We start from the raw sequence: 24,017 nt of genomic DNA, 5'->3' as shown, positions 1-24,017 counted from the left end.
TACACATCATTTACCAATTTACCATCATTTGCCTTTGTAAACTCTACTATTTTGAGAGATTATATAGCTGGAATTTATTAAAAATGTCAATAACTGGTGTTAAGATCGCGAAAAATCGAATAAATATGTATATTTGAAATATAATTTTCTGAAAGGTCTGTACAAATTCTTTCTAAGGTATCTTCGAGTACAAAAGAATACCTATCTGATTTTATAATATTTCGGTTCATGGATATTGAGTTATTTTTGATTTATTGAAATTTTATAACCAAAAATAAAATAAATAATATGTTATGCTTTCAAAGTATTGAAAGCAAAAAAAGTCAAAGTTAAAAAAACCAGTTTCAGACTGCAAAGTGAAATAAAACGAACAATTAAATTTTTTAACTATATATTTTAGAGTCTCCTTTTTACCAACGAGGGTTTATCTGGACTGGACCTACAGTTTAACGTGGGCTTCGAACCACGGTCCTCGGCATTAAGCCTACCGGCTGGCGAGTCACCAACTTAGAAATTATCCCAGAAAATATCCGGTCTGACCCGGCCTGGTTACTGGCGTGACTGGCATTATTTTTCTTGACGAATTTTACACCCTTACCTAAGACAATCACAAACATAAATTTAAGACCATGCCGCTGCAGGAATCGAACCTGCGACTATTGTAATTGTAGTTAGACCGTTCTGTCGCCTTTACCACTGCGTCAACCAAGCCGGCAGTAATTAATTTAATGTGCTAAATTTATGAAATGGCCATAATGGGATTGTATATAAGAATTTGGATTGTGAAATATTATTCGTAAATGGGCGTTGCTTCCGTTAAATACGAGTCTTAATTATTAAAAATATATTACTATAATTTAAAAAAAACAGTAAGGCATAAAATAAGTAAGGTGCTTCGTTATTAACTCATTGTACACTTTTGTTGCACTCCAAAACTCTATTAAACAAAACATATTAAACAAAATAATTTTAAAAGCGATTGTACTTTAACAAACAGAATTTAACAACTGTTTAAAAAAAATTAAAGCTTTCAATAAATAAATTGTACTCAATAATAAAATAAATTGTACTAAATAATTGTGTAATTGTAGATAATTTATATTATAAATTTTTATCCTAACATATAACATATAACATATATTGAGATTTACTTTAAAATATAAATTTGAAACGATAATAGGTACAATTATATAACCAGTATTATTGTCGAACAAGTTTAATACAAAATACTTTTATTTAAACAACTTTAACTAACTCTAAATTCAAGAATAGGTTTAGTTCAAAAGAAAAATAAATTAGTTTTAAAAGTAATCCATTTTCAACTAAATACTTATAATGTATTAATTTTTAACCTTTATTTATTTATGTTCATCAAAACAAAATTACTACCATTTTACTTACCAAAGAGTATTATATATAAATTTACACTAATAAAGTTTGTTTTACAATATTTTCAATAATCAATAATACCTCTAATATATTACGAGTATCATTACAGTTTAATAAAAATGGAAGTGGAATTTTACAAGAATTTATAAATATAACATATGTAGTATCTATCGGATGATATGACGCTTCAGTAAGGTCTATATTTCATCTCTTTTGTTCTTCTGTTCTCCGGCTACTCGGGTTTTTAATACTATATGCCTGCCTCTACCTGTTTTTTTAAGCAAAAACTTTTTATTAAAAAAAATTATAAGATTTACAAGTTTACGATTTACAGAACAAGGGCTTTTTTAGATATTACAATCAGATTTCTCGTAAAATATGTATTTGCTGCAGCTCCTTAAACAATTTATTTTTATGATTTTATTGGCAATTATTAATATTTATTAATTCACTTGTGGTCAATAGGATTAATAAAAAAAAACATTGTTCATTTTGTTTCTTGAAACGCATTTAAAAATTGACCGCAAATTTGCAACCAACTGCTAAAAGTTTTTATATTGATTGAATAGTAGAAGAAATGAATGTTAAGGAAATTGAACCAAAAAGACTGCATCAAACCAATTTTTGAATTGATAATTAGTAAATATCTGATATAACCTTGTTAACCGAGTTATAAATAATAATAAACTAACTGAAAACATTTTACAATCAATTTTATAATAAATAATCGAGCATATGGCGAATGCGCAGGGCTAGTAAAATAATATATAGTTAACTACTCATTTTACATAAAATCTACAATACATATAGCTTATATGGTATATATCTAATAATGTTCTGTTTCTTAATTCTATAATTTAATGTTCTCTTTTTTAATTTTATAATTTTAACATTTTAATATTATTTGTTTCAAGAGTTTATATCCTTGTGTACATATTTACATTGTTATTATAACATCATATGTGATATATAAGTGGATTTAGAACATGCTGGTAATTAATATAATCTAAAAATAGACCATTATAAAAATATCGTATTTTCTTGAGTAATCACCAGTAGCGCGATATAGTACCTCCATACCAAAAACACCACCAGAAGGATATACTTCAATCAATGTATACTAGAGAGCTTATAGTTATAACAAAGGTATTTTTGATTATTGTCTGGACATTTATCCGCCAGTTTGCATTTCATGATATTCTGAATAGCAACTTTCTATAATATACCCTGTATGAAATGGTTTCCCAGGATTTGATGACTGTCTGTTTGCTATTCTCTACAGAGTTCTGCTAGGCATCAAGAGATTAGGAGTGTTTCTCAAAGCATGTATATTTCCTAATTGTAATACTTTAAATGACCAGGGGCTTTTGAGGATCTTCTCCCAGAACTCCATTGAACTGTACTAAAGAATAACTGCGGAAAATTGCCAATAAAACGTCGACCTACCTTCTTTTCTCAATAATGTTTTTTTTTCTTGATAAATGATTTGATGCCCGTTAATTAAATTAATTTAAAAGAAAACATCTTTATGACCTCGACGAAATCCTTTATTTTATTTTGTTTAAAAACTATTTTATTTTACAGAAAGGCGTGGTGATATTGAACGGCAAGTACGACTATACTGCTTTCTTAATACAACTCTAATATAAACAAAATCTTTGATTTGATACAAATTGGCGTTTAATTTAGGAGTTATAGTAGTTTTAGTGAAACAATTGACGTTATGTGAAAATAATGAATTAAAAAAAAAGATAAAATATGAATATTCCACCATGTAGTCAAGATCAGGCTTCTAGTGACTAGTGGCTGCTTGAAAGATTTTCCATCGGAAAAGAGATTTGAATAAGGACGCGACTATCGAAATTAAAGCCTAGTGTGAAAGCAAATACAAATCGTTCTACAAAAAACCTATAAACATTAGAGGAGGAAATGCTATGAAACTCTTGAAATGAAGTATCTTAAGGAATAAAGTTCAACTTTTCGTAAAAACCGTTTATTTTGATTAGTTAGACCCCGGAGCTTATATTTACAAAAGATTTGATTATAAAATATGGGATTTTTCAACAATATGTTTCGATGTTGACAATTGCGGCGGTCATTTGGTTTAGACGATATTGGTCAACCTATTGTTTACTATATATACGTTATGATCGTCATCATTGATTTCAGAATATCATAGATTGAACGGTAAAGATTGAGCAATTGAGAACGTTTTGTTGAGATTTTAGGTTATTAATTGATATTCTGAGATTATTTTAAGAAACAGCTTTATTTATTTAATAAATCTAACTAGACTTTCGAAGAGTCTAGATAGGTTTTTAAATCATAAACGAAAATGAATTATATACAATAACGTGATTTTTCTTCTAAACTCACACTTATGTATATCCCTAACAACTATACAACTAAAAGTCCCTAGAAGCTAGTAACATTTCATTATTGTACTTAACACAGAAACCTTTCTTTTAACTAAAGAAGATATACTATCCTTTTACATGTTTAATTAAAAAAAATCATTATCGCAATGAGTATTTTTTAGGATTCCAACTTTGATCTAAAATCATTTTTAGCCAAGAGTTATATTTATTACATCGATAATATTTCAATAATAAAAATAAAATTCTATATACGTTAATAATCTTTTTTTTAAATATCGAAATCGATATATCGACACTTTTTAAAATATTGATAAATCGAAATTTAAAATCTTTCTCCTAGGCCAACAGCGCTAGTTGGATGGATACGTGCAGTGACAAGATTCAGTAGATAGAAATGGGTACCCAAAAACTTGTTTACTGTGATTTTGGACCGGCGACGTCATTAACCCTAATCAGTCATCCTACTTTTTTTACTGTGAACAATGTGTGTGTACGACTCCACAACATATATTCGATATGAAAAATTACGTGGTATGGTTATTATTCGCAAAGGTGATATGAATTTGAGTTTTTCGTGTTTTATGGTTTTGTAAGGTCGTTGGATTTGACTCTACCAGACTTTCTGTTGTTGACTTTCCTGAAGGCGTATGTATACGTCAATAAATTTCACTAACCGATCGATGTCTTTAACCCTATGAATGCGTATGGCGCACATGAGCGCTATTGTGATTCTTCCCGCTATGTTATCGGCGTACATGTATGTCGGACATTAAAATAGACCAAGAAAAAAACATAATAAAAATCATATTAAAAACTAGTAAATATTGAAATTTTTAACTCTAAGAATTAATTGTTTTTTTAACTTTAAGAGTGTCGCACTACGAAAAACACTTAAGTTAGTTGGTCGCAGCGAAATTATTAAAGTTAACATAACCTCCCATAACCAGGACATCGCTCAAATGCAGATGATTCTGTACCGCAGAGTTATTCATAGAAAATAAAGACATAGAAATGGAAGTCAAATGAGGGCAACCGTAACCGTTTTGTAAAATAAACAATAATACACTTAAGAGAATCTCTTGAGGACTCTTTTTAAGTACATGAAGATTATTGATCCAAATGTGGATGAAAATTGCTTAACCAAGAAGCTATTGGGAATTTAAACAGTAAGTCTTTCATTATACTTGATGTACATAACTGAAATGAAATACATAATATATAATAATACAAAATATTTTCCCGCTATAAATATTGCTGCTTCTTGCGCCCTTTGGTGATTCCTAAGCGCAAAACTTTGTTACGATTTTATATATGCGAGGACGCCTTTTATGCCCCTATCCAAGTCTGGTACAATTATTTCTACGAGAGACAGCTTGGCTAACTTCAGATCTTCCAATCCAAGAAATTTATTGGGTATATTAGTACACTTAGCGGTTTAAGAGGAACATCAAGTCACAGCTATTACGTTATGTGAAAATAATGATTTAAAAAAATTAGATAAAAAAAATATTCCACCATGTAGTCAAGATCAGGCTTCTAGTGACTAGTGGCTGCTTGAAAGATTTTCTGTCGGAAAAGAGATTTGAATAAGGACGCGACTATCGAAATTAAAGCCTAGTTTAAAAACAAATTCAAATCGTTCTACAAAAAACCTATACAAATTAGAGGAGGAAATGCGAGGAGGGAAACTCTTGAAAGGAAGTACCTTAAGGAATAAAGTTCAATTTTTGGCAAAAACCGTTTATTTTGATTAGTTAGACCCCGGAGCAAATATTCACAAAAGATTTGTATTTATAAAATATGGGATTCTTCAACAAAATGTTTCGATGTTGACAATTGCAGTGGTCATTTGGTTTTGACGATATTGGTTAACCTATTGTTTACTATATATACGTTATGATCGTCACCATTGATTTCAAATTATCATAGATTGAACGGTAACGATTGAGCAGTACGTTTTGTTGAAGTTTTAGGTTATTAATTTATATTCTGAATAGCAACTGAATAGCAAAGAGATTACTTTAACAAACAGATTTAGTGATTTAATACACCTATCTAGACTTTAGAAGAGTTTATAAACGAAAAATAAATTATATACAACGTGATTTTTTTTTCAAACTGACACTTATACTGACACACGAATATCTCTAATCAGATTTCATTATTGTACTTAACACAGAAGCTTTCTTTTAACTAAGGAAGAAATACTATACTTTAACAAGTTTAATTAAAACAATTCATTATAGCAATGAGTATTTGTTAGAATTCCAACTTTGATCTAAAATCATCTTTAGCCAAGAGTTATATTTATTACATCCATAATATTTGAAAAAATATCATTGATATTTTTTTGGTCGATAGATCGCTATTTTTGAAAAAATATCGATAGTGGTTAATGGAAATGAGAGTATTGAATTTTTAGTTGCAACTTAAAATATCAATATTAAGGACTCCTTTGAATTTTCGAAGGAGTGTATCGAACAGTTGTTTTGAGATTTTACTCTCCCTATCATCAAGTAGAAAAACAGGGTTGGTAAAGAAATATCGATATTGTTAAAAATACGTATTGTCATTTTTTGTTTGGCGATATATTTTTTTAAAATATCGAAATCGATATATCGACACTTTGTCCAATATTGATATATCGAAATTTAAACATTTTCTCCTAAAAATCGATGGTTGGATGGATACGTCCAGTGACAAGGTTCAGTAGATGGGAGTGGATGTACAAAAACTTGATGTTTACTGCGGATTTTGGATCGGTGACGTCATTAACCCTAATGTGTCATCCTGCTTTTTCAGCTGTGAACAATGTGTGTGTACGACACCACAACATATATTCGATATGAGAAATTGTGTGGTACGCTTATTATTTGCAAAGGTGATATGAATTTTTGTTTTTCGTGTTGTATGGTGTTCTAGGGTCATTGAAGGATAGGTCGTCGATTCTACCAGACTTTATTTTGTTGAGTTTTCTGAAGGCGCATGTATATGTCAATAAATTGATTAGGAGAAGTCTAAAAATGTCTAAAAAGGATTAGAAGAAGGATTTTTTTCAGAGAAGTAATTTGAGAGGTGTGAAAACTGAGAATTATATGGTCCTCCACAGATTCTTTTGAAACAGACAAATTTGTTCTCACAACGTAAAGCAGATAGGAAACAGGCAGTACAACACTAAAAAAACCTATATAAAACCTACAAATTCCACGCGCATACGAGTTAATAATAAATAAGTGTTTGATTTTGTGAATCATAAATGTCGCTAGAATTTGAGGGTGGACTAATTTACATGTATTTTAATATTAAATGCACATTTTTTTCATTAATGTAGAATCTATCAAATTTTATTTACATATGCTATATTAAATTTCTGCTTTGTGAAATTATATTATTGGCCTTATGATTTTTTTTATATTTGTAAAACATCAGATTAGGTAGATTTAAAAAATTAGTAATCAAATGTTTCATATTATTTATAATATTATTAATATTTACAAATTATAATAAGTAAAAAATTGTTATCAAAATATTTTCCCGTTATAAATACTACTGCTTCTCGCGCCCTCTGAATTCCTGAGCGCAAAACTTGGTTATGATCTTATGTATTCGAGAACCCCTTTTATGCCCCTATCCAAGTCTGGTATAATTGTTTCTATGAGAGACCGCTTGGCTGACTTCAGATCTTCCAATCCAAGAAAGGGGTACATTAGTACTTTTTGTGATTTAAGAGGAATATTAAGACACACCTAGAGTCAAGCAATGCATTTGTGAGGAGCCTCACAAATATGCTTAGTGTAAGGTTCTCCCTTATCTATTTATTGGCGTGATGATGTGGCTGAAAAGTCCTACCCATTCATAACTCGCCGTAGGTAGCCAACTACGACAATCTCAGTCGTAGCCCTGGGTCTTTGTTACCCTTAAACTTTTCATCTTAAACACTAAACACTAATCAGCCAAAGGTTATTTGTAACATGACAGAACAATATGATAGAACATTATAGACATGATAGAACATTTATAGAAAAATCTATGCCTTTTTATTAGGTTCATTAAAAATTTAATTTCTCGGACCCGTGATACTGTGAAACATTTGAATGATGCTATATTTCATATATAATGTTACATAAAACTTTATTCATTCTTTAGGGTGTTATATGGCTCGGTGAATGGAGTTAAAACTAAATGAAATAGTGGTTGTTTACATTATGTAACCCTTATTTATTGATGTGATATAAAAAATGTGGAAAATGCAAGTGGCAAAAAGGATCGGCGCTGGGCTTACCTGTTGACGAGGCTTGGGCAGTCGATGATGCCACATCTGAACTCAACGATGGTCAGATACTGAATGATCGAAAATACCCTTCAATCACATCCCAGATAAATGTCTCGGGGTTTCCAGACCCCGCCCGTGTAGACAGTTATTCCATGATGTAAAATTCGACGTGCCTCAAGGTCGCTACAATTCTATGTCAACATGAACCCACCCTTATTAAGGATGATACAATAAATACTTCTAGGTACAGATACTTCTATCTTACAGGGCCGGGAACTTTCCACCTAAGTATTATTTTACAAAGGAAAATAAACGCCTTATATTCAGAATAATGCTGGAGCTCAAATTTCATTTTCCGTAACTTATATTTTCACAGTTTATCCTAACAGTGGCTGTAAATGTTTTCAATCTGTTGAAGGCTACCAAAAATGTATAAGCTTCTAAAGATTTTCGACGCCACATATAAGCCATCAACGCGATTATTATTACGTCGTTTCGTTACATATCTCCTCGGTTAATGCCTATAAAAATTAAGACTTTATTGCAGTTTTGTTTAGTTTAATACTTAATTAGGTGAAACTTAAATAGGATGCGTAAAATACTATTTTAAGTGTTTGTTTATTTTTCATTTAAATTTATTAATATACGAAAATATTTTATATCAAATGGAATTGATTATACTGATATTATATGAAACTAGGGCGTTCATGCTTTATGTTAATATATTGTCTCATATTTATTGTATTTTATTTGAAAAGGCCTCTTCAAATGTGACATTTGGATGCACACACGTATATTTTTATGTGTTTTGACGCCTTTATTTGTTATTTCGAATTGCATTTCATGAATGAGTGGTTTAATTAATTTAATTCCTTATAACGATGTTCATCACAACTTTCGCTTTTTTTGTTGTATTTGTTGAGTTTGAGTTCACTTTTGATGGCATAATTAAAGTTTTACATATTACTGCCATGCAACAATGTTTAACTTGTATTTTTTAAAAATTAATTACATCTTAGATATGCTTAGTACAGCTTTAATTTACAAATTAATTTATTTTTACTGTTCTTTTATACTTGTATTAATATACAAGCAGGAGGAGCGTTAAAATTAGACTGCTTAGGCTAAATTTAAATTAAACACTTGTACATTTGTACAGTAAGTTGCTTTGATGTTTTATTGCAACCCCATATTTGAACCTCAAAGTACTCACAAACCAATCTTTTCAGTCAATAGATTTTAGGTCAAATCAAGTCAAGTTCTTTGATCTTCTTTGAATAGCAGATACTTATCTTCTCTGCTATTTTGTTTAACATGATGTTTCTAATATAACTTGCTTGACTAAAACACCAGCCGATCTGATTATTAGACATTAGAATTCGATTATTTAAACTTTAGAATAAGTTTTAAAATAAGACCAATTAATTAATTAAAATAGTATATTATACAGTAGATCACTTAATGAAGTGTTTTTCTACATGTCATGTATATATATATATATATATATATATATATATATATATATATTATATATATATATATATATATATATATATATAAATATATATATATATATATATATATATATATATATATAATATATATATATATATATATAATATATATATATATATATATATATATATATATATATATATATATATATATATATATATATCACTACATAGTATAAAACAAAGTCGCCTTTTCTGTCCCTATATCCCTATGTGCGCTTAAATCTTTAAAACTACGCAACGGATTTTGATGCGGTTTTTTCCAATAGACAGAGTGATTCAAGAGGAAGGTTTATGTGTTTAATACATGCATAATATACTAAGGCAACATTGCTAATTTTAGAGGTTTCTAGCGTGATGTCGTAAATTAACCTATTTTTTTAGGCTTATTTAGCAATTAGCAAAAACGCTGCCTAACCCTACGAGTTAGATCAAATTAATGTACTACGGTATTGTACACCATAAAAAGGTCTACAAAAAAGTCCCCGATGGTATATGTTTATCTTTTAGGGATAACCCACATTAACCATTTTTATTGTTTACTTTTTATGTGAGAAAATGGCTTATTTACGAAGCTATTTTAAGCAATACGGCATTAATCCTTATCGAATTAAGTACCTTAAATACAGTGTGCAATTAATATAGATCAATATGGTTCCTTACAGCATGTGAATTAAACAAATATTTTCGGAGATATTACAAATTTAAAATTTGCGTTTAAAAATGTGTAATGTAATAAAAATTGTATGAATTTAGATATTCCAAAGATAGCAGGAGATCTTCATAGTAAGTATAGGGGAAGAGGAATTGTTTTACTCCAAACTTAATGCGTGCAGGCCAAGGGCATTAATGAATGAACCAAAAATACTGGATTGATTTTAATCATGTTTTCATTGAGTGGCATAGGCATATATATTTTATGCCCGTGCAAAGTCGGAGCGGGCCGCTATGTTTTTATATACAACGTTCATATTTTTTCTGTAGTATATTTAATTTAGTATCAGCATTGCACCCGTGCGAAGCCGGGGCGGGTCGCTAGTATAATATAAACATAAGAAATACTTATTGCCCTCTGGGCAGATTGTGGAACTACTAAGAGTAATAAAAAAAACATGCATGGATGCCGAGGTATTTTACTGATTCTGCTTGAGGAATCGGATATGCGGCAAATTATATAATTAGTTGTTTATTACTTCGCCGCATCGCAAATTAGACATAGACATTAGACAGATTAAGTTATACTTTCCAGTCTTTTCCATTTCATTTTTAGATCTTGTTGACTACTTCTTGCAATTTTTCCTATCACCCTATGTAGATGTCATAGTCATAATGACTGTGTCATCAGAAAATGCTCCAAGAACTGAATACCAGAACAAACCAAGAAATACATGAATGGTCTCACGGTATTACTTTACGAAACTCTAACCGAAATAGGTTGAAAATGTCACTTTATGTGAAACTTTCAATTGTCTTTTGTAAAGAAACAATTCCAGCAATTGACAGTAGTTTCGTGATAACAATTTACTCATTGTGCTTGTGTATTCTTTTTCTTCAATTGCCTTTTTATCAACCGCTGTTACTGTATATATTTGGTCGATTTGGTGGATCGAAATCAGGTATTTTAAGCATTGTTATTTGTCCGACCTTAAAACACACTGAAATGTGCTTCAGTGATAGATAGAACTTAAATATATATGTTAAAATGATGATTGCTTTTCGTGACACTTTTTTCGATATTCTACGTGAAATATCATTAATTCCAGGAGCGTTTTTAGGATTGAGGCTGTTTTATCATTTTCTTCTTTATTTTTAATATCTTAAGGTCTCCTGTTTACCAATGAGGGTTTATCTGGACTGGACCTACAGTTTAACGTGTGTTCCGAACCACGGTCCTCGGCATTAAGTCTACCGACTGACGAAATCATCCCAGAAGACATCCGGTCATACCCAGCCTGGTTACTGGCGTGCAGCAGTATTTGAACCCGCGACTATCACAACAGTAGAAGGACCGTCTTGTCGCCTTTACCACTACGTCAACCAAGTCGGCTTTGTCATTTTCTGTGTCAACTTTCATTGGATCATTTGGTCGAAATACATTAGCTAAATGTTGTGCAAATAATTTTTATGGGCGGCACTGTAATTATTGGTTGCTTAAATCTTCTAGTTGGCTTCCATAGTGAATAATCCTTGCTTGGTTCCGGGTCCAATTCACTAACATATTTCTCGAATCAATTTTGTTTGTATGTTCTTATTAAAATTTTTTGTTTGTAACATGTTTGGCCCTGCATCATACATTTCAAGGGGATAATTTACTTCGTATTCGGATTTTGTTGGGTAGCTTTTTTGCCGTAGACTGAATTAGTTCTATTAAATTTTGGGTTTGTAGCTTAAGTTTATCTATGTCTCTGAATGTAACCATTAAACTGATCTGCTTCTCCATTATTAATATGAATTTGTCCCAGTTAGTAGTAAGAGTAATAAGTTAATAGGAAGGACTTGTAAGTAAGATTTGTTTTTTTCAAGATTGCCCGATTATTTGTACAACAATACTGATATGTGATCAGATCTGGAACTCACTGAACATTTTCATCATGTCGACAATGGTTGGCTCGTTGATAATAGGATTCTGTATTTTTGTGCATGAGCAGCATATTATTTGAGAAGTAGACAGCATCCCAAGCGCTTGCTATACATTTTTATAATTTAAGAAATTATATGCTTTTTCGGACTATATTAAACAGCACTATGAACCAAATCAGTTGTTTGTTCACCAATCTAATGCATTCATTGATTTTCATTCTCTTTAGCCTTGTGAATTTCGACATGTACTATTGTAACAGCTGTAATCAACATGTTCACTCATTAATGAAATTTTCAGATATCCCCTTACTAGTTCAGAAATTTATATTGCATTCCCATGGGATATGAACATAATTCCCATTTAAGAACTTTATTTTGCTTTTGGTTTCACTATTTGAATAATAAACTTATTATTTTACATTTTCTTTTCAATTGCGATGCTAATTATGGAATAAATAATCTGATTAATAAACTTCTGAACACAAATATTCAGAATATGACTGATTAATGAGTGTGGAGTGAGAGCTGGATTAGCTTTAACGATATTAATTATCGCTTATCAGAACATTTATAGTTCTGTTCGTTTTATCATTTAAATGGATTTTCATTATTCTTCTTCCATGACAGTTTTAGGTCTATAAATCAGTAATAGAGCATCTGAAATTGCAATACTTTTTACCGTAGGACGAGAGAATTCTTTATGGTAATAAGTTCTATGCAAAACAAGTGCCTACGGGGATAATATACGAGGGACTTTTAAGATTGGCTATTTGCTATTGCCAACCTTTAAAGAAAGTTGTCACTGATCAAAGCATTTTACAGCATGGTACTACGATAGGTATAATTTAGTTTCTTGAAAACATACCCATAATAAAATAATAAATATAAAAACAATATTGTATTTTTTTTAACTCCAAAGAGCTTCCATCAGCTTTCTTATTCGATGGTATTCACTTGTCCTTACTTTGCGTGGCTTCGGAAGCTGAATATGTTTCCCTAAAATTATTCAAATATTTAAGGTATCTTAACGGTTGTTGAATCAACCGTATGCAAGTAATAGGAAATCCAATTGTGATCCGAAAATGTTTCCGCGAAGATGTCTCTACCCACTGATTTTTGAACTCATGTTAGTGTATGCATTATGTGAAAAGTATTTAATAAAAAGTCAATATGATTATTAATAATTGATAATTAATAATTGTTATATAGTTTATTATTGAATTAATGTTAACATTAATTAACGATAGTCGTATCAATTTTAGAAGGTCCACAGGAACAAGATTTGCAAATAGATAAATACCTGGAGTTAGGTATGTAGAATGTTAGATTCTGGTCTAAAAGAAGCCATATACTACAATATTAATTAATATTAGGTTATTTCAAGCCAGGGTGTGGTCGCCACGAGTGGAGGCGAGAAAGGCTGAGTCATGTTAAATTTAAACATTTTTAAAAACTTTATTACGTAACAAATTGTAAATTGATGTAAATCCAAAGTATATTTATCTGCACTGGTTGTAAAATTATGTTATACCAGATAGTTTAGTTCTTCTAAGATTCCAGTTGGCTACAATTTACGATGGTCTTTTGATGATTTTTTTGGAACAAATTTCGATAATAGAACATAATATTTGTATAATTCTCTAGTTAAAAAAATTAAAAATTATAAGTTTATATGTGTGTATATTTTTTAAAGAAATATCGTTCATATAAAGAGTTAAGTAACGTGCTGGTAGATAATAAAAGAAATAGATACAAAATGGAAATATTGAGAAAACACCACAAAAAGTAAAATAAAAATAATATTCCTATGAAAGTAATGATTAACCAAATGAAAACCCTTCAATTCTGGGTAATTTAAAGTGAATTATTTCTTTGCAGTGAATATTGAAAATTTTGGCGAGTATTCTGAAGAAGGTATAAATGGAATAGAACTTTTACAGGAATAAAAATTACGTTGTCTGTAGTAGAAATATTCAACTGCATTTCGATAGATAATGTATCTCATTCATTTCCAATTATTACTACTGCATTGCCAATAAAGAACCATTAAAGAAGTATTAAACCAATAAAGAAGTAATTAAGGCTTTTTACGATCTAGAATGAGTCAGAAGCGTTTAGAAAATCTTGCTATCATTTCTACTCAAATTACATAGGAAATATGATATAAAAATTAGTTAGATAAATATTATTAACGAATTTTCATCAAATATGTCCTTAAGAAAAGTGGGCATCCTAAATATATTTTATTTGGCCTTTTGGGTTTTTATAATTCGAAATACACGACCGGCTTTGTTGGCGCAATGGTCAAGGCGACAGAACGGTCCTCCTACTATTTATATAGTTGCGAGTTCGACTCCTGCTGGAGCATGAATGTACTTTATGTTTGCAATTGTAATTGTAAATGTCTTTAGCAAAAATGGAAAATAAGACAAAGAATAACCATCCTAGTCACCCATCTGGGTAAGATCGGATTTCTTCTGGGATAGTCTCTAAGTTAGCTATTGGCTAGTCGGTAGGTTCAATGCCCAGCCCATGTTAAACATTAGGTCCAATCCATATTAAACCTCTTTGGTAAAAAGGTGATTTTAAAATATAAAAAAATGGAAATGCATGTTTCATAACTTACTGTTGTTTTAACACGGTTTTTTTTTTGTTGCTATATTATGAATTTTATAACCTTTGTTAGGTGTTATTTGTTAATAAAGACAAAGGCTTAGGGTCCCTGTGGATGAACATTATGTAGATTTGTTTAAGTAAATTAATTTTATTTTAAAAATATTTAATAACTACTTTTCGATATAGAAAATATAAGGTATATATCTAAACATATAAATTGTACAATAGAGAAACAGATCCAAGGAAGAAAGTTAATGTATACAATAACATAAGGAGAATTTGTATTTATATTATACTTATTTATTTATATTTTATTGACTTATATAACCTTTGTTAGGTGTTATTTGAAATAATGTTATGTAGATTTGTTTAAGTAACAAGTTAATTTTATTTTAAAAATATTTAATAACTACTTTTCGATATAGAACATATAAAGTATGTATGTAAACATATAAATATATGTGTACAATATATTAATGTATACAATATAAGGAGAATTTGTATTTATATCATACTTATTTATTTATATTTTATTGACTTATATTTATTTGAAATAATGTTAAACCGAATTTGTATTATTTTTATTTTTAGGCATTAATTAAATCATTAACCAGTGAGCATAATTATATAAAGAAAGTACGATCTGAGAAAATAAAAAATTACCAAACCGAGGAGAAAGCATTAAAGGAACATTTTCTTGAGTTGAAAAAAGATTTAAAAAATGACTTGTTATTGGATGAATTGAAATTGAGGATGCTTACGTCAAACGCCAGTCATAGTATATCGTTCTTGAGTGATTTGGTGCATCGAGGGAAACAAATCGTGTCCTTGTCTGAAACTTGTCGAAAATTTGAGACAACACGTGAAAAATTAAGTAAATGGTTACCTATGAATGATTTAGTGCTTATAGGAGATATTGACGGCGGTTACACTGACGATGAAAAGTTGTATAAAAAAACAGTCCAGGAAGAATTTACTTTACGTAAGTATTTTTTTTTAATAAGCAGAGGTAAATACTTTTTTAAATAAAGTTCCTTTGGTCAATATTGCGAACATTTATTTTTTTATATACATTTTATATATCCATTTTTATTAAACGAAACTTTTTTCTTTAGACAACTTTAACGTAATAATAAATGGTTTCTAATACTTTTAGAAAAAAATTAATTTTATGTATTTTTTATATAAAATAATTATTGCCAGATATATAGGTAGGGAAAGGTAACAAATAGGGAAAAAGTAACTTCAAGTGAGTGCAAGTGAGTTAATTTAAAGTTAGTTTATCCATATCCATATAAATTTTAAACAAAAAAATCATGTACAGACAATAATAATTATACAATACGTGCGATGAAAAGTCTGAGGCGTAACAAAGTAAACGCGATTTTTTTCATTAAAAATTGGCTTTATTCATCAACGCAATCTCTATCAAGAGCCACACAATCATTCCAGGGCGCTCTATTATTTTAAAACCACTTTTGTAGATCTTTTATCTTAAAATAGGTTTGTCACCAGTTGCTGTTCACTCAGATGAAAATCGTTTTGATATCGGAGTGAAATGATGGATCCGTGTTTCATCCATTGTCACATATCGATACAAAAATTGTGATTTGTTACGTTTAAATATGACCTAACAACAGTGGTCAAACGCGGCACCCACTTTGAACGGAGGTTTCTCGTAGTCAAATACTTATGTAATATAAAATCAAAACGTCATTTGATATCCTTACGATGCTAGCTAATTCACGCAACTTGACTTTTCGATCAATCACAACGATTTTGTTGATTTCTGGTGTTACTAACTCTTGGTAGCCCACTGCGTTCTACATCATCACTGTCTCTACGACCACGTTTAAGTCAGCAAACCAACGTTTTATTGTCGTTTCTGATAGAGCGGAGCCCCTATAACACTAGTCAAGGCATTGCTTCCCTTGAACGGTATTTTTTCCCATCAAGAAGCAGTATATTACAGAAGTAGTGTCACTCAGCACAGTTAACAGGTCAATTGAAAAGTCCCCGGCCTACCATAGTAAAACACATTTTTTGGCAAAATTAATTTTTTTTATTCAGCATAATTCCCTTTAAGGGTGATATACTGATTACAGCGACCCACTAACTTTTCGATACCTTTTTCGGTTTCGGTGATCACCTTTTCATTCGACGAAAATTTCTTCCCAGCGTGCATTGTTTTGAGATCTGAAAACAGAAAATAGTCGCTGGGGGCTAGATCTGGAGAATACGGTCGTTGAGGAAGCAATTCGAAGCCCAATTTATAGATTTTTGCCATCGTTTTCACTGACTTGTGACACGGTGCATTGTCTTGGTAAAGGAGCACTTTATTTTTCTTCGAATGCGGCCGTTCTTCGGCGATCTCATCCTTTAAACTTTCCAATAACGTTTTGTAATAGCCGCTGTTGCTGGTCCTTCCCTTTTCAAGGTAGTCAATGAAAATTATTCCATGCACATCACAAAATACAGACGCCATAATCTTCCCAGCTGGCTGTTGCGTTTTCGCATGCCTTGGAGCGGGTTCATCGTATGCAATCCACTGGGATGACTGTTGATTGGACTTCGGAGTAAAATGTTCATCAAACACTGCTCCGAATCATCAACCCGTCGTTCTTTTTGGTTAAAAGAGAGCTTGTGCGGACCCACTTTGCACAGAGCTTTCTCATACCCAAATATTCGTGAATGATACGATGCACACATTCAGTTGATATCTTTTGAGTGTCTGCTACTTCATTCAATTTCAATTTACGGTCATTCAAAATCATTTTGTGGATGTTTTAAAATGTTTTCATCGGTAAAAACCTCTTTTGGGCGTCCACTGCGGTCCCCGTCTTCGGTGCTCATTTCACCACGTCTAAACTTAGCATACTAATCCTTGATGATTTATTGTCCTGGGGCAGTGTCCGGAAACTCGGCATCAAGCCAAGTTTTTGCTTCAACAATTCTAGTAGCGCCATCTATGTGTCAGGCCGGGGACTTTTCAATTGCCCTGTTACAAACTTATGAGTAGAATATCATGAAATTTTAACAATTTTCTTTTGAAGGTTAGTACTCATTGAAAAAGTGGTGAATGCAGTAAAACTAGCGCCATCTAAGTGTTAGGCCAGGGACGTTACGGCTCATGTATTAATTGCTACTTAACTAATGACCATTATTCACTTTTCGGGATAAACTCATAATTTTTCTGGAAAAAAGACTGAAGCAAATGATTTTCATAAGCCTATATGGCCAGCTTGACATCTTCAAAAGTTTTTTACTGAGGCCGCAACTAACAGCAAGAAGAAGACAGTATAATACAGTGGATGATGCATCCAGCCTATCACTCTCACTTGCCGAACTACTTAAATGTTTGTGGTCTAGCCTCGTCGTGAATAAGATAACACCTTTCCTGAATTCTAGCCGCATTATTTATATCATTCAATAGAACATTATGGTCGCATTTGCAAAAAAGTGTTGATTTCCTTTCATTTCAGCGGCGTTTCGCCAACATAAACTCGACCCATTAAATACTTCATGGTTAAATTGTATGGAATCCAAATCTTTAGCTTCTTTTGGTATTTTATATTAAGTGAATAATTTGGAATTGCTTTAAGGTCAGTTTTAAGTATAACTCGTTATATTGACTTCGTGACTTTTTCAACGATGGGCCGGCGACAATCATACCAATTCTTATCAGTAAGTGCATTCATTGCCAAAAATTTACGAAAATTACTTTCTGAAATTTCCATATGCAAGGCTCGGAGACGAAAGGCGAGGAAAAGACGTGTGGCTAGTGACATAATAACCTCTTTGTTTTACCTGTGATGACTTGGAAAATATATTTAGGAATTTATATTTCATGGTGCTGTAAAAAGTTTGTATATCGAAATAAAAATAATAAATGAAGTTTTCTGTTAGGTTTCATTGTTGTTTTTCAGAGTTTAGGCTCATGTAGTATGAGTTCTAAATGGGACAATCCCGTGAATGTCAGCGTGATTCTTTTATTTTTTTTAATAAAGTTTAGAACATTTCAGCGCTTTGTATTACTACCACCAATTTCTTAAAGGATTATTGTTATTCCACAATTGAATGATTGTTATTGCCGGCATTGCACATTTCATTTAGGGTTTAGCACAAATTATACCACATCAGTCTGTTATGCGTCTTCTTTCTAAAGTGATTATTTTATTGTAGTTAAATACAGCTTCATTTTTCAATACATTTTTTCAAGTTTACTACACTTATTGCCTCGATTTTCAAATTTACTTTTTTGGAATTTCCAAGAAATACTTTTTTGCTTTGTAGGACGAGGCGGAATTTACTAAATAAGCTAATACGCGGCTAATAATCTGAGTATTGAGACTATTCGTAATTTATTTTATATATTTTAGTGGTGGCTTTTCCAAACTGTATAAATAGGTGCGTAAAAACTGAAAAATTATTCATTATTTTTCACGCATATTTAATCTAAGTTTATGGTTTTGCCAATTTAGAGCTAATCTACTTTCATAATTCCTTATGCACCCGAATAAAGTAACGTTAACATGTTTTTACTTAATATCTCAATATAAACTCGCTCTGAAATCGAAGAGTTCTAAGCATTCCTTCAAACTCATAACAGTAGGTTCAAGGAAACTTTTTTGTTAATTAAAGTAAACCATTTAAAATACAACATAGATTTAAACTTAAGAGTTAGGACATTATTATTTAGCTGATGTTGATACGTTAAGGAGCTATGCATTTTTTAAATAGTAATTTTTTGGTATTTGACAGTATTAGTAAAATCATGCATTATTACTAGATTAGCTTGCATTAACCGCGGTGCTTTTTCAAAATTATTGACAAGTGTTTGTCTCAATTATATTCAATTGTTTAAATTTGTGAATTGAGCATTTTTTGATTAATATTTATTATTTCGGTTTGCTCTATAGTTTTAGGGTTAAATTTAACTCATTAACAAATAAGAAGAATGTACTCTATTGCTGCTAATATTGTTGTTCTAATTAAATAACCATTTATTATTTTTCTGCATCGTTACTATTCATATTACCATAGACTTTATTTGTTTTCTTAGCTAGATTGGCATCAGTTTCTCGATCAATAACTGAAGAAAAAACACTGACGAGACCGACAACATCTTCAACCAGTAAACTTATAAAATTTTCGAGTATGGAAACTGATTTTGTTATCGATGAACTTGAAACAAAAACCAATATTGCTGCTATTGAAGAAGTCAAGTTTGAAACTAAAAAATCGTACCCATCGACATCCGAAATGGAGGTATCGGAGAAACCAAAAACATCAGATGATGAAGAATCTAAAGTATATGGGGAAAGGGATATTTTAGAACGTTGTTGCAAGAATCTGGAAAAGATGGAGAAGTTTTGGGTTCGTTATAATAAAGTGGAAGTCGATATTATGGAACTGAAAGAGGAAAGGTCGCTTTTGGAGACTGAAAATAAACGATTGCGGGGATTTCTCAGAGGTGTTTTGGAAGCTGCGGCGCTATCAAAAAGTATCCCAGAAAGCAGAGTGTCAACGGCTGTTCGATCACGACGAACAGCTTATTCTGCACCAATGGGAAGAATCTCCTTTTTTTAATACCTTATAGATGCAAACTTTTTGTTATAACATCTTTATTAGATATGCTTAGTACAATCTTAATTATAAATTAATTTATTACTACATTTCATTTGTACTTGGATTAATTCACAAGTAAGACGAGTGCGAGAAAATACATCAATATGTATTCCTCAATTATAAAATTATAATAACTTATAGCTATAGTTTACTAAAGGTATACATTTTATATAAGTTCGTATGGTTTGGGTTGCTTCAATCTCCTGAATCCTGCGCGCTGTCCAGCAGTTGTATTGCTTCCACTTTAGTATGATTTAGTAAGCTTCTTTCGTGTTTCAAGGCGAAATCATGGAAAACTTCCATTTGTTTCCATCGTGCAGTTCTTCGTTGGTTACGTAGCGATAAGCATTGGTAATCAATCGAAGAACCTTGTTTTGATAGCGTTAGATGACTAGTTGATTTGAATTTTTAGTACAACCCTATAGGTCCAAATTGGCTTTATAATTGTCTTATAAATCAAATTCTTTGATTTTAGATCAAGTTGAAGGTATCTTACGACTAACCAATATAGTTGTTTTATTTTGGTTCTAATGTCTTTTGCTTTTTGTCTAACATGATGTTTCCCATTTAATCTACCGTCAAGAAGGATGCTAAAAAAATGCCAATATATAGATATTTTTTTCTCCGATATGTCGATGTTTTTGGGCCAATATTTTTCGATATTGTTTTTCAAAGAAATATCGATAGTTGTAAATGAAAGTATCGACATTTTCTTTTGGGATTTTCCCCCTCGATAATAAATGCACTTTGTGTGGTTGGGTATCGATATTTTGGTTAGCTGGTATATCGTTATTTAAAAAAAAATATCAAAATCAGTATATCGATATTTTTTCCACGGCTGATATCTATAGTTTACCCTAATAGATCACATTTTCACTTTGGTTGCTTGAGAATAGCTTCAAATTCAAATAGTCTTTCGAGTAATATATATGCATTTAGGATTCGGTGCAAAGTATAATACAGATGTCTGACAATGCCTTTCCACCATACAAAATATTTGGCAGTCGAAAATTTGAATGAACACTATGTTGTTCAATAACTTTGTGAAGTATCATCTATTAGTTAATCCAGTGCCAAAAATTCTACTTAATTTTTCATCGTGCATAAAAGTATAACAAACACTTCATTACTCAAAACATTCTTTGTTTAGGAGTCATTTGATTTTAAGTTATGTAGTATACATTTTCTTCTATCTAAATCATTTCTTAGGGTTTTTAAATATTTACCTTTATCTTGTATTTCCAAAATCCATAATAATAATTAAATCAATTTAAATTATTCAAATCTACAAAGTTTTTTCATTGGGGGTTTTAGTAATGAACCGGTGCATCATGTCTTTCCTGGATTTTATTTTTTAAAATTATTTATTATAGGAATCTAGTTAATTAATACTAATAATATATTTGTTTTCATCACTTCTCCCAATAACTAGTATATTTTTTGTACTTTAGCTTGGTTTTTACAATTTTTTCTTCACATATGGCTTTCATTTATATGAAATTTGACTGTATTTCCATATGGGACTACGTGGTGGTTTATATCTTACTCTTTTGTATATGCACATCAATATGCACTGGTTTATTTTGACTCATTTTAATGCGCTATTTTTCTGCCTAGCAGTGTATTTCGGCAATAGTGAGAATAACTAAGAATTAAGGGTTATCTGAAAATGTAGCAACAACATTTTCATTAAATATAGGCAAGTCCACCAGATACAGTGTACACCAGATAAAGGACTGGTTGCAATACATTTCACTGTTGCGCATCTGCTTGTATTTTCTCAAATCCGTCTAGGCATTTTCTTGTTTGATTCTGAAGTATCGGTAGTTATATATGACTCATTTTGCATATATGCATTTTAATCTTATGCTTTCAAACCTCATGCCAAGCTTGAGCACCATCCAGAAATATTGCAGAACTAACTATATTCTTCTAGTGATTTTTGAATGACATTGGTGATTCTGTGTACCTCGTAATCGATCGTTGAATGTTGATTTATGAAACCAAATTGATGAGTCTGATGATGTTCCTCATTGATAAGGCTGTTTCATGAAGTGGGTTTCCTGGTTTAGAATCATAGAATCATTAGCCACCTTCAATAATTGTGGTACATATTGTAGTCTTAGCTCAAATAATAATGAGTCTCAAGCCAGGAAAAACGCCAGAAGATATCACCGGCCTATAAGTTTATAACCGATAATCTCGAAAGTTTTTGATATAATGTCCATAAATAGGCTCAATTGTATTCTCTATGCTTCGATGAAGTGATACATTGCGATATTTCTCCAGAACCAACAACAAGTGTAATTCAACGTGTTTGTGGGAAATACTTCTAAAGGGTGTCCCCGATCAGATAAATATTGGAAGTGACAGTGAAGTGCGTAGGCTTAAAACCTCTAACAGTATCCGATCTGATTATTGGATATATATAGACTTTAGAATAAGCTTTAAAATAAGATTAGTTAAGTAAAATAGTATTTTATACAGGAGATCACTTAATGAAGTGATTTTCTACATGCCATGTATATATAATATAAACATAACAAATACTTATCGCCCTCTGAGGAGATTGTGGAACTACTAAGAATAACAATAAAAGAAAATATTGTAGTATAAATGAAGCGTTTATTAGGTGGATGATGTTAATTATTAATTTTTTATTTTTTTCTAATCTTGGTTAAAGTTGCAAAAGGAATTTTCCACCTTTCATCTCCGATGATACTGAGTAATCAGCAAATTCCATCTACCGTTTGGTGTTAGGATATTCTATCCAGGTGTCTGCAAATCTTGTTACCTTACCCTGAATATGTCTAGCCCAGCTTCCATCCTCATTTTTATCGAAGTTTTTCGCACGATAGGTCCTTTTAAGTTTCAGCTCTCAGGATGTAAAATTATTCAGCTTAGTTTTATTTTGCTGAGGCCTGGAATAATGAAATTTCTTCCTCGATTTTCTTTTTTCTGATATTAGTTCTAGGATTTATTTAGGCTAGTTATCGCCATTTAGTTCCCGTCAGTATTTTGCCACGAGTAGTGCTGAATTTCCTTGACCAATTTCTCAACCTTAAAATAAAGTTTTTCCTCAGTTTATATTCGGTTTCCCAAGTTAATATTTTCTTCTAATTCCACTTAAAAATCTATCTAATCAGTTCTTCTATTATCAAGACAGCAATTAGTTGGCCATGATGTATTCACTTACAGTCAACACAATCTTTAAATATGAGTTTAGTTTACTTCTAGATTTTCTTCAATTTTTTAAAATGTAATTACTTGAAATGTTTCTAATGATGTAGAAATCCAGCAGATCTGGGATCTTATCTTAATTCGTTGTCCAATATGCGAGTTTACCTGTCGAAATAGTTGCTCAGTTACATCATTGAATATATTTTAACAACTTTCCACTCTTTTTTGTAATCTGTCTCGATCTCTGGGTATTTTTAGCATTGTAGACATCGCCTATAATAAATCGATTTCAGATATTCAAAAAACTGTTTATATCTTTCAAATGTGATATACTGTGTTTTGTTGGGCTATATAAGTTGGCTACTTTAAAGATGCTGTTCTTAGTTATAATATTCACAACTCTGGCCTAGTCATCTTCTCATTCAAATTTAATTTCCTCAAAATGTTGAATATTTTTAA

The 24,017-nt window shown here is 31.0% G+C and overlaps 1 protein-coding gene across 1 annotated transcript in view; it reads left to right on the top strand.

Annotated features, from left to right (window-relative positions):
- The window catches only part of LOC143201063 (dynein regulatory complex subunit 2), a 29,038-nt gene extending 8,617 nt beyond the window's left edge, over window positions 1-20,421 (top strand). The window contains exons 5-6 of the mRNA XM_076411914.1: window positions 15,342-15,732; window positions 19,813-20,421. Coding sequence (XP_076268029.1) covers window positions 15,342-15,732; window positions 19,813-20,339 — 918 coding nt within the window. The 3' untranslated portion in view covers window positions 20,340-20,421. The remainder of the gene's footprint in view (window positions 1-15,341; window positions 15,733-19,812) is intronic.
- Window positions 20,422-24,017: the final 3,596 nt, after the last annotated feature.

The sequence above is a fragment of the Rhynchophorus ferrugineus genome, unplaced genomic scaffold (genome assembly GCF_030347505.1).
Source record: "Rhynchophorus ferrugineus isolate W39M unplaced genomic scaffold, kcgeb_rfMv2 rfM1, whole genome shotgun sequence".
NCBI lineage: Eukaryota > Metazoa > Arthropoda > Insecta > Coleoptera > Curculionidae > Rhynchophorus > Rhynchophorus ferrugineus.
Note: the sequence above shows the minus strand (reverse complement) of the source record. Positions and strands in the feature narration are given on the sequence as shown.